The sequence below is a fragment of the Cariama cristata genome, unplaced genomic scaffold, assembly GCF_000690535.1.
Source record: "Cariama cristata isolate BGI_N322 unplaced genomic scaffold, ASM69053v1 scaffold12098, whole genome shotgun sequence".
Taxonomy (NCBI): Eukaryota; Metazoa; Chordata; class Aves; order Cariamiformes; family Cariamidae; genus Cariama; species Cariama cristata.
The window spans coordinates 6,860-19,457 of NW_009629465.1; the positions used below are offsets into that span (position 1 = coordinate 6,860).

At 41.4% G+C, this 12,598-nt stretch overlaps 1 protein-coding gene across 1 annotated transcript in view; it reads right to left on the minus strand.

Annotated features, from left to right (window-relative positions):
* Nucleotides 1-12,598, minus strand: part of XRN2 (5'-3' exoribonuclease 2) — a gene marked incomplete at its 5' end in the record, with an annotated part of 53,602 nt that overhangs the window by 4,538 nt on the left and 36,466 nt on the right. The window contains 2 exons of the mRNA XM_009705178.1: nt 326-467; nt 5,994-6,054. Of these exons, the coding sequence (XP_009703480.1) occupies nt 326-467; nt 5,994-6,054 (203 nt within the window). The remainder of the gene's footprint in view (nt 1-325; nt 468-5,993; nt 6,055-12,598) is intronic.

Below are 12,598 nucleotides of genomic sequence, written 5' to 3' on the forward strand. Positions count from 1 at the left end.
TGAAATACTTGCCTTCAGATTATGTTTTCTCAGGCTGCAAGAAGTCTGTGACTTGGTAGCATGTTTGATTGACTTTTTAATGAAAGGCAGCGGTGGCATAGTCACGGTATAGGCCTTTTGCCAGGGGTATGCATGGAAGGGCTGGACACGTCTGGGAAGCTTACCTGTCGTTGCTTTTGCTGGCAACAGTTACGGGGCTATAAAAGCAGCTCAGGAAAAAAAAGGAATGCCTACCTGTGTTGTATTCACTCTCCACAGCCACACATGAAGGAAGTCTTACTCAGGAGGAGACCAAAATGTGCAAAATGGGGCAATGTTTTCATACCTGTCTTCCCCTGTCCATCCGATCTTCAGGTCTCTGTGGGTAACTCATTGGTCCGCCCAGCCCCTGGTACTGACTTGGTTGGTACTGATTTTGGGATTGCAGCATGCGGTTCCAGGCAAGAAGAGGAGCAGCCCCAGCAGTTCTGTGTAAAGAAGAAACAGACTGCAGCATGAACTTCGCTCCTAGAGAGAGTTTCACACCACAAAAATCCGAATTTCTATCATCTCGCACAATAAATGATTCAATTTGTTTCAGAGTTAAACCCTGTCATATCCAGCTGCGCCTGCAGCGGTACTGCAGATGGCCAAATCGTTAGAGATAAATCGGGAAGGGGGGGAATATCTTCCAGGATTCTCCTACCAAAAAGGCCACATTTGTCTACCGCTTCCTTCATCACAGCTTAAAAGCTACAGAACCAGGTGCTACCGCAGGCAGCAAACTCAGTTTTACAAATCAGAGATTTTTCAAATTCCTTGGAAGGATTCTGTCCGTCTTTTATTTTAGGGGCAAATTTGCCAACTCATCCACACTGATCTTGAACGCAGACTAAAACCCAGATATCACCAAGTTAGCTAAACGTAACACACCATCCAAAGAGTAAACATGTGCGGTACAGGAGAATGAGGCTTTCTTTTCTAAATGTCCAGACTCTTTCTGGGAGTCCATTCTTTCTAGTTAATTGCAGGTTGCAAATGAATTCTTACTGCGAGTATTCTGAATCTAGGGTAGGGGCCTTGGCTGCTTTTTCCCATCCATTATTCTGCTCAATATGTCAGAAGGTCTGATCGGGAAGAAACCTTTTCAAGTTCTATTGATGCCGTTTTCAATTGACCACGGTGACCTAGCAACATAAGCACTAATTGGCATGGACTGACTGACATTTGGTGTACAGTTTATATGGGAACGCAAATTCAACATCCATTATAACCTAGTTTGCCATCCTAGACTACTATCAGCAAGAAATGTTTTAATTGCCTTCAAGTACCTATTCTAACATTACAATTATAAAGCAACAGGTATAATACATCAAATCATTGTTTGATTAAAAATATTTAGAAAAATGATATAGTCATGATATAGTCTTTAAAGCTGAGCACGGGTAAGGGTACCATTCCTTACAGAATTCACAGCAGTTAGGTTTTTGCAGTACAATGTGCTGTTGTAAAGGGAAAACATTGGATAGTTGAGGCGGTTAATCTTTTCTGACCCTTGTTTAAGAGAGAGTCAGTTGAACAGTGTGAGGCCAGCCTGCTGAGAGACAGGAATAGCAGAGAGCAGGAGCACTGCATTTCATATTCACTTGCTCCACCGCTAACTGGAAGTTACTTTGTACACCTTCAAAGAGCCTCTGCCTAGATTTGCTGGATTAGATTGGTGGGACTTCAACCTTGGAGGAGTAACCCTAGCCAGAGGCTGATGTATTCTTTCAAATGCACATGCAGTTTGGGGAGGAGGTATGGTTTTCACGATCACAGGAGGATTCACAGCCAGCTGTACAATGCTGGGCAAACGGAACTTTGAGCAACGGAGGAAGCGATGCTGGGAGAAGGACGACTTTTAAACACACATTTCACCAGCTGGAACAGACGCAAAGTTGGAATCAAGACAGGTTAAAATGCATGAAAACAGGTATTTTGGATGTGAAGGCTTTCTGGTTTTGGATGCAAATTGCTTTTGGTTTCACACTAAAGCCTCCAAGACGGCTGCTCCACCTGGTCAGATTAAGACCAGGTGAATTATAGAAAGGCAAAAGAAAGTCCTACTGTCTCTAGAAATGAAATAACTTGATTTCTGTTTATAAAAGTATCAGTCTTACCTCATTAAATATGCAATTGGTAAATACGATGCACAATACATGTACTAAAAATGAATGACACACAAAAGCTAAGTGGTAATACTGAACTGTGTGGTTTTATTTTTAGCTTCAGATGCATGTCTAGAAATGCACAATGTTATCCAAATCACTCATTAGGAGGAGCAATACTGTATTTAAAGTTAATAGCACATTATGCTTTCAGTGACTAAACACTCAAAAATCAGTATTCTAACTATGATATTCCTTTTGATTAAGTGCTTTGAGTACTAACTTCCCCCCCCTCCATTGTTCCTAAAAAACACGAGACTTTCCAGGAAGAATAAACTGCTCAGCCTTAAGGAAAACTACAGGGCATTACCTATACAGCCCCAGCTCTAGGGCTTTCATCAATAGCTGCTCTGTCTCTACAACTTTGCTAAGGTGCTTCTCATAAATACCCTCCGTGACTGATGATCACAGGCCAACACTTGCTACATGTCTGGAATGGGAAAGTTTGACACAAATTTCATTTGACATTCATATGTATTTGTCACAGTTTAAACTTATTTTAATAAAGCGCTGCTTAGTGAAAACCTGGGCACTTTTGTGTCGGGGTATTTTTGCTTTAAGGACATCAGAAAGAGTGAAATTGGTGATTTTCAGTTAGAACCACTACACATTCTAGAGGATAAAGCTAGCAGGAAAAGAAAAAAAAAAAGCGCTGCAATGCATTTTCTGATCTTAAAGCCAGAAAAGCAGATTACACCTTTTTGCTGCTCTTAATTCACAAAACTATGTACTATTTTTAAAAAAAAAACTTTTAGATTTTCATCTGGTAAACAGAAATCATGAAATTGTAGTCCTCACAGCACTTGACTTCATGTTCATCTAGTGGATGTATTAACAGGAGATTCAAATTACCTGAGGGTGGAGATTTGTATGCAGCAAAGCTGTGCCTCATGGGTAACAAAAAAAAATAATTGTGCCACTTGGAGCATCACATGAGTTCACACTGGCAGAGTTACTCAAACACGCTATCCAGAGTTAAGTCAACTTAAGATTAAACTAAAGCATAAACATACAGGACAGCTAACACGCAACTTCAGGAAACTTTATATTCTGTGTTCCAACCTCAGCCTCTTCGGAAGTGTCTTCTATGTGCAGAGTCTTCTATTAAGCAAATCCTTTTGCTTAACCAGATTACAAATTTCCATCAGCCAGGAAACCCGGTAGCATATATAGATGTGTGTGTGTGTATGTATATATGTGTATTTGTATATATAAAACCTCTGAAATATATCAGAACACCAGCACTGAAGGCACGAGGATGAAATAACCTTCTGCAATCTCTCCAGTAAGGCAGCCCAGTCAGACCAGGGCCCGAACAGGACATGCTGAAAGGTGTCCTCTTCAATGGCAACTCACCCATTTTATTTTACTTGCGGCACATTGATTTGCATCACTAAATGTAAAAGTAAGAAATGCAGGAGACAAGATCATCTGGATTATGAAGAAGCAGCTTTGCATTATTGTTTTTTTTCCACCCAGGCCTGTGAAACAAGAGCTAGTTTAGCTCCCACTGCAATACTCCATCCCTGAAATAGCACAAAGGCTCCAAGCTTTCCTGGCAGGGAGAGGGGTCCTTGCTTATCCCTTGCTTGATGTCATAAATCAAGGATATCGTAGCCTCCTGCCAACCCACTTCATCTGAAAAGGCTGGAACAGGGGCTGGCCTCTCCCTCAATTACTTTCTTCCTGGGAGCAGAGGTGATGGAGAACAGAAACTCCTCTCTGCACTCCCCGAGGGCACCTTGTTGCTCCTGGAGCACCTGAAGTCGCAGCAGCAAGCAGGGACAGCCTCGAGGGAAACCGGCAGCTCTCAGGGAATTAACTGGGAAACTGAAAACCTCTTGGGCGGGGTCTCAGTTCAACAGATTCAGTCCTTTTTTTCCTGCACCAAGCCTATCTATCTTTATGTTTCTGTCAAAACTTTTGCTTAAGTCTCCATGCATATCTCCGTATGGCAACTAACTCAACATCAGCCCTAAGTATCTGTTTGTTCATCAAATCAAACATCTTCCAAGAACATGGCAAAATTGCTTATCCTCAGCACTGAAAGTGGCAAGTCAGCAATTTTCATAAACCATCAGAAATATAACAAAGCACCATCAGGGAGGGAAAGCACTGTAAATGCACTGTTGTCACTGGAAAGCTAGAACAGCATTCTCCAAAGCTTATTTTCTAGCTGCAGATGATACATCTTCAATTTAAAGTCACCCTCAGGGGATACCAGTTTCCTCAAGTTTGGGATTTGAATAGTGAGGTCAATACCGCAACGCCAAAAGCACACTGGACAGGTTAGCAGATCAAATCATGAACACTATGATGCTCTGAAGTACTTGGGCAGTGTGCAGTCACTTCTCAAAATATTAGCACAAACCAAGCACAGTAACCTTATGATAGGATTCTGATTAGAGAGACAGTTGATAACTACAACTGTAATAAAAATGTGTTATTTCAAGGGAGAAACAAATAGAATTTCTGGCTGAAAGAATTTCTTTATATGTGAATTGAGAACCTCTTCCACTTCGCAAAAATAAACAGTCTGGTAAAACGACAAGTATAGCATAGTAAAAGTAATAACAAGTTACAGACGTATAGCAGTATTTCATAAAACAGTACTATATAAACTGGATTTAATTAAGGTGTGGGAATAGCAACTCCCACAGACAAAGTAATACTAAAGTTTGTAATGCAAGATTCATTTATAATGCAATATTCCTCATTGATGTGGCACAGGATAAAGGAGCCTGACTTATTTCAATAGGGATCAAAATGGTTGCCATGGAAAGTGTGATTGCAGACAGCTCAATAAATTCTCCCAAAGCTCATATTTTCAGTGGTTAACATTTGCAAATAAAAACATAAAAAAAGCAAGCTGTGCCTCAGAGCAGAAACTTCAAAGATCTCACATACGCTCTCACTCCTCTATAAATACGAATAAATATCATTATTCATAGCTTTCACAGGTACACTGGAGTTTATAAAGTCCATCTGACTTAAGGACATACAACCTATCAATGAAGGAACGCATGTAAAACATCCCTTATTACCAAACCATGTCACATTCCTTCTATTCGATGGCACTTACTGGACTGCAGATTCCATAATCCTTCCCTGAGTCCCTTCTGCATTTAATTCAGTTCAGTCTTAAGTAGTTAAAGAAACTGTTTTCAGTGGCAACTAATAACTACTGACCTACAGTGACACTGCCCTACAATAGGCTTGTCAGGTCTGAAAAACTTGTACCAAAGAAGCTGATTAGGACTTCAAGAGGTTTGTAGCAAGAATCAATGGCTAGTCTGTACTAATGCCGCGGTTGCGGCACAGAAATGATAAAAGTGGAACACCATTAGTTATGCCTCATTAAGCTCCACAGCCCTCCTAAAAAGAAATTTGTTTAGCCTGTCCAAAAATCTAATGCAGTTTTAAGCTCTCTGTGTTCAATTTCATAGTATCTCAAAAGCTTCAATAAGATAAAGGCCAAAGAACCAAGAACGGTACCAAAGCACCAACAGTAAAGTTAATTTTGAAGTCTGAGTTTTAATGGAAAGTGTTTTTGCCTTTTTTTTTTTAATACAAAGTACTAAAGCCTTTTAAAGGATGAACATCACATAGTACACTCATAAAATATAAATAAATCATGGACATTAATTGACTTAAAAAAACAGCTGTACAGCATGATTTCAACAAATTTAAACAAACAACAAAGTTCAAAACAAAGAGAGGGGGAAAAAAAATTGTGAAGCCTGGCAGAATCAAATACATCCTTCCTGGCCACATTTTACAAAACTTCAGTCCCTCCTGCCTTACCTTTGTGGTGCCTGTTGAAACAAGGGTGTAGGACCTCGCCAAGACTCCTGGGGTCTAAGATCTAGAGGGTAAAACAAAATGTTAGAATAAAAAAAAGCAAGTATACTTAGAGAACTGTGTTCCACTTACTCTTACATGTGCCCGAGAACTTGTTTTAAGAAGTCAAACAAAAACCTCAAACTGGTTATACTACCAAATACATTTCACCAAGCTGTTGGTTACTATTGCTGATTTTGAGAGCGTCCTTATGTTCATCAGTGGCAAGCTTAGTACTAATTAATAAAAGGCAACTTTTTTTTTAGTATGTCTAATTAAGTTTCAAGTTATAAGAAGAATGAATTTTAATTGCTAGAACTAGCATTGGTTAGTGCTTGGACGCTTCACAGGTATCTTCTCTTGAATTTTTAAGAATGCAAACCCGTGCCTATTACTGTAACAACTGAAGACTTCATTTAACGTTTACATTTCTTACACGTACATTCATCATTACACTATATGAAAAAATATGGAGATATATAGATACACGCATACTGCTGTGTCATCATCTCACCACACCATGTTTGTGAGCAACAAATATTTAATATCCATAATATGTGCAAGTTTCCCTCTAATTAGGCCAAGTTATTCTATAAAGCAAACTAAAAGAACGACCAGAGCATGTAATAAAGTGAACAGTTCCACTTTACGCACATTTAAATGTATAGATACATTCAGGATATATTTAAAGATAGTAAAAATATATTTTAAAATTAACCTAGTTAGTTAACTAGATAGTTAGTTAATAAAAGTCAGTCTATTATAGCCTAGTAATAAGAGTGTATTAATGATCTCTCAGATAATGTAATCAGACTGAATTAAATCTTTTTGGATAAAAACTTGGCCAGAGAACTAGCACTGCAGTTGTAAGAAACTGCAGCGAAGAAGACCACCCACTTCTCAATTGTTTCTTCTACCCAAACTAACTCTTTACAAAGACGTAGCAGTAACAACATTGCTTTAACAGGCCATGCAATTAAACAGTTGTTGTTCTTCTATCTAAATAAACTGGTCAGTAAACAGGATAAAAGAAACAATTAATCAATAGCTCGCCAGTCAGTCCACAACACTCAAATTGTGCATCCATCAAAAGCTTCAGTTTCAGTGACACCTTTGATTATTTTCAGTGGTGTTTAAGTGTGACCTAATTTCAACAGCTGGTTCCAGAAGTTGTCTAATGGATGTACTGCAATGGGACAGTAACACCCTGTTAAACTGCCAATATTCAAGTACACTAAAGCTTTGCAATAATTTGAAAGAAAAAAAAAATGGGCAAAGGAAAAAAAAAAATCTGTGCCCCTTTCCTAACTCTGGCTGGATTGTCTGCAGGCTGTAACGGTCTGACCTGGACAGAAACCTTTCACGGCAGCACTCGAGTGTGCAGGGGAGGGTACGGGCAGCCCCCATTGAAGATAACACCGTTTCGTCAGGGGAAATAAATTCTGATCCCCAGCAGCTCCACTGTTCCTGCCTGGGCCTCCTCCGAGCAGAGTTAATCCAGCCCACCCAGTCCAGCAACAGCCTGAGATGCAGAGGGGCCTGCATGCTATTTTATTTATTTATTAAACATTACATGTATATATACACACACCCCCCAACGTCTCTCTCTCTTTATACATATATACAGAGACATATATACTGTTACCAACTGATGCTCATCATCAGGTATAATTGGCTATTTCATATACGCTCTAACTAAACCAGTCTAAAGCATCACAAGGACTAAAGATGGGATATATGGCACCTGTATACTGATCAGCCTGTGAATTAGAAGGACTTCTACATGCATAAACAGGCTGTACTAACAGGATGCTTTAGTGATGCTGTGTTTTCTTTTGAATACAAGATTAGTGCAATACGAGAAAACCCAGGCCCGTAATGCCGTCTTCAGCTACTTTGGGGGAAACGAGCAATTAAAGACACAATGTTAAACTGAAGCTTAAAAAAAAGTACAAAGATGAAACTGCTAAACAAAACAACAAAACACAAACAAAAAAATTGGTAAAGCCCAAGAGTGTCATTATTTTCAATAAAAAAAATATCCTAAGACGACTTTATTTCAAGCAATTTCAAAGTTTCTGCTAAAAACATTTTCAGATGCACAAAACCCTTCTATCTGTAGTTAGTAACACCTGCAGCCACCAGGATGAGGGCTAGGTTTCGGCTCTGTCACCACAACCAGACCTGCAGGTCTTCCTAGGCCTGGCTCAGTTCATCTTTTGCCCGCTAGGAGACACAAACTTTCAGAAAAAAAAAAACAACAAATCACCTATATTCCAGGAAAAATAATGGTCATGTTTCCCCCATCCTTCTCCTCTGTGCAGGCTGAGCTAGGCAAGACCCCCAAGTATCGGGACAATTATACAGACTAATACAGTCCCTCCCTCCCTGACCCTCCCTGGTCAGAACTTCACATTTTAATTGGAATTTATTAACATGTTCTCCATGTCAGGGTCAAATGGTGCTGTAGTGAGAAACCCAATGAGATGATGCTGATCTCGCCCTGGTACAGTGTTTCCATTCATACAGACCCCTGCTTAAGGGCTAGTTAAACATGTGTTCTATTTAACCACTTTCTTTCCATCCGAAAAAGAAAGGACTTGTCTCTCCTGCTGTAACCACATCTTTTTGTAGCTCTCAGGAACAGTTTAAGAAAGAGTTTAATGAAATCCTCATAAAAACATTTAAAGCCACCTTATTACTATTCATTTGTATGAATCTGACAGAGAACAACCTTTGAGCAAAAACGCTTGGAGCAGTGAATTGCATTTCAAAAAGGTACAAAATCGGAGACGAAATGACAATTAATATTTTCTTTAGTCTTCAAAACTTAGGCATTTCCTAGAACTATAAGGCCAAATAAACTGCCTTCTCTAACAGCTCCTCAAGTAACAATTTATCTAATCAGCGCGGCAAAGATGAGATTTTGTGTTTACTGATTGCACTAATCAAAATCACTTTTCAGATGCAGCTAATTGACAAGTTTACTGACTGAAAGTCATAAATCAGATATCCTGTGCTGCAGAAACCAAATATGCCATTCACAGAGCACTGCCATACTGCACTTGACTCCCCAAGTTATCAGCACAGACAATTATTCATCAACTGCAAATTGGCGCATCAAAGTCAAATCAGAGAACAACACTAAGGAACACCCACAGCAGGCTCTTGAGGAAGAGATGGCACTTTGGTTGACCGCATTGCCCTTCTACAGTCTAATTTTACTTCATCATACATCTAAAAACATAATGCATAAAATGAAAAGTTGCTCCGCAGCAATCCCATGAAATGTGAGAATTTTAACCATGTCAGCTCTAGTTTTTCAGGAACGTGTGGGTTCCAGATGCTTCCCAATCCAATTATGCCACAACGTACAACTGGTCTCTCACAATTCTATAGCTGATGAATGAGTCTTTGATGCAAGAGATACCCTGCCCCATTAAGAAAACTCAGCATATGCCTTCCCATTCCTTCTAACTTGATTTTCTAGTTGAAGATAGTTGTGCTTTGACAGAAACATTTCTGCTTGAACTGAAGGGGGTGACTGCAAGAGGCAAGAAGATAGCTGTGCTGTCAGATCTAAGAACACCTTTTGGTAGTCCTAGACAGAATGCTGTCTGGGTTGGCCCCACATGTTGGCCCATGTGCTCGATCCTGACCACAAATTTCCATTGGAGCAAATGCACCGTCCACGTGGACTGTTCCTGTCTAACAAGAGGACTGCCACCTACTGTAGCAAGCTTCAGAGAGTTGCTGACACGCTCTCATCTTCACAGGTTTGCTTGACACTAGATCCACATAATCCATAATCCAGGATGCGTTACTGTGTTGGGCTATGGTCCCATTTGCAAAAGCATCCTTCAGTGTCAATGCCCGAAAGACCGATCTCAGCAGAAATTTTGGGCTATGACACTTGGAGGTATTCTCCTAACAAGGGTTTAAGCAACTCTGACTCCACCTGGTAGAAGAGGAGTTAAGACACACATGGCTCACTTGGCATAGATAGTCCCAGGTGGCCTGGGCTGGGTCCTGACCCACCAGCCAGCCACCAGGATGCATTTCTGGAACTCCTTCTAGGGAGCGAGCACATCCCTCACACCATGTAACCTGCGTCCATCCCACTGACTGAGACATCAACTGTCCTCACGCGTTGGTTAAATAATAAGGCACCGAAAGAAAGACGATCTCCAAATACTAAGTCAACTGCTGCTGTAATTAATTCTAAAGGAAAATTTAAAAAATTTACAAAAAATTGTAAAGACTTCACATTGTAGTCAGTTTAAATCAGAAGTTAATTCGAGTTTAAGACTAATCTCCTAGGGCAGCTGAGTATCCTTAGTAGAAGAGGAGGAGAAACACAACAAAATTAACTGACAAAGAATACATTTGCAGCATGTTGCACTGCGGTCTCCCATAAAAACAGTGAGTGCCAGGAACCAGCTTCTCGACTCCAGGATGAAGAGCCCCAGAGAGCAGCAGCAGGCGCACAACCCCTGCTTTGTGAAAAAGCCTTTGTACGACGACTGCCAGCGGCGGGCGAGGCAATGCGCCGCAACGGCGGCTGGAGGGACCAGCAGGTTGACCTCGCACCTCTTTTTGCTGCACAAACAGAAAAGCACAAGATCAACCTCTGCCTAATAGAAAAAGCAGTATTAAGGAAAGTGGCACAATGAGGGGAAAGGGAAGAAAAAAACCAAAAGCCTTGCTTTCATGTTTGCCAGGCACACCTGCAGGACAGCAACTGGGGATGCCTGAGGCAATTCGAGGGTGAGGAATGGGCAGAAGATGAGGGGAGGAAGGGACGCGTGAAGGAAAGCCACCAGTTTTTCTCAGGCCAACAGGTGGACTGGGATTTCATATTGATTAGCAGATTCAAGCCTCCTCAATTTGAAAGAATGATGGCATTGGGGCATGTTTGCATGTGGAGTGCTTCCTGTACAACACAAGGTGCTCAGATGCCATCAGGACAAGAGCTTTGTAAGCATCTTATTGGCAAGATCAGCTCCACATATGTAAGGCAGAGAAAACTGCTTTGAAATGAGTATTTCCCACAAAGCATCAAGAACTACAGAATCACATAACTGTTTGGGTTGGCAGGGACCTCTAGAGATCACCTAGTCCAACACTCCTGCCAAAGTAGGGTCACCTACAGCAGTTGCACAGGAATGCATCCAGGCGGGTTTTGAATATCTCCAGAGAAGGAGACTCCACAGCCTCTCTGGGCAGGTCGTTCTGGTGCTTGGCCACCCACAAAGTACAGAAGTTCTTCCTCATATTCAGAAAGAACTTCCTCTGTTTCAGCTTGTGCCTGTTGCTCCTGTTACCACTGAAAAGTCTGGCCCCATCCTCTTGACACCCACCCTTAAGGTATTTATAAGCATTGATGAGATCCCCTCTCAGTCTTCTCTTCCCCAGGCTGAACAGACCCAGTTCCCTCAGCCTTTTTTCATCAGGGAGATGTTCCAGTCCCCTCATCACCTTCGCTGCCCTCCGCTGGACTCTCTCCAGTAGTTCCTCGTCCTTCTTGCACTGAGGAGCCCAGAAATGGACACAGCACTCCAAGATGTAGCCTCACCAGGGCAGAGTAGAGCGGGAGGAGACCCTCCCTCAACCTGCTGGCTGCACTCTTCCTCATGCACCCCAAGATACCATTGGTCTCGGCCACGAGGGCACATTGCTGGCTCATGGGCAACTTGTTGCCCACGAGGACTCCCAGGTCCTTCTCCACAGAGCTGCTCTCCAGCAGGTCAGCCCCCAGCCTGTACTGGTACATGGGGTTATCCCTCCCAAGGCGCAGGACCTTGCCTTTGTTGAACTTAAGACTTGAGCTTTAGAAGACTTGAACAGCAGTATAGGGACTGATGGGCTCACCAATACTTTCTCTCCCCAAAACCACACAGACTTTCTCTTTTTGGAGATCAATATAAAAACGCAATGCCTGCCTGGTAGTTCTGCCTTCCCATTCCCCACACTTTTCTTTTCAGATCGTATATCTTGTTTGGTTTGAAAAAAAAAAAAAAAAAAAAAAATAAAAATCTCAAAGTTAATAGCTCCAGGCTGTCGTATTCAATCCATCTCTCCACTTAAACCAACCTGATTCCTTGCACAAGAAAGCTTCTGCACCCACTACTCAACTACACTCCATCTACTTTGGGACTGAGCAATAAGTTTAATTCAGAGTGTCCACCAATATTGTTTATTCGCGCTTTCACTATGCAGTAATCTGCTCTTCTATACGTGACAAAATGTTCAAACTTTACCTGTATCAGCTGTTGAAACTTCAAACAGTTGCATAATTCAACAGTGCAAGAATTCAGCTGAACAGTGAGAACTTCTTACTTTAAAGCACCTTTTTAGGTAGTTTAGTCAAGTTTCCTCCTGTCTCAATCCCACCATTACAGAAATGCCGCTCCTGACCGCAGGCAAAGAGACAGGAGTCTTAACTAGGACCCTTTTTGGGAGCCCTTCGCACAAGCAATTCCTTCCCAGGATGAAGAACTCCACTTTAGATCACACAGGATTTATCTCACCACTTCCACTGACCCATTTAGTCACCAAGCCAACAGCAG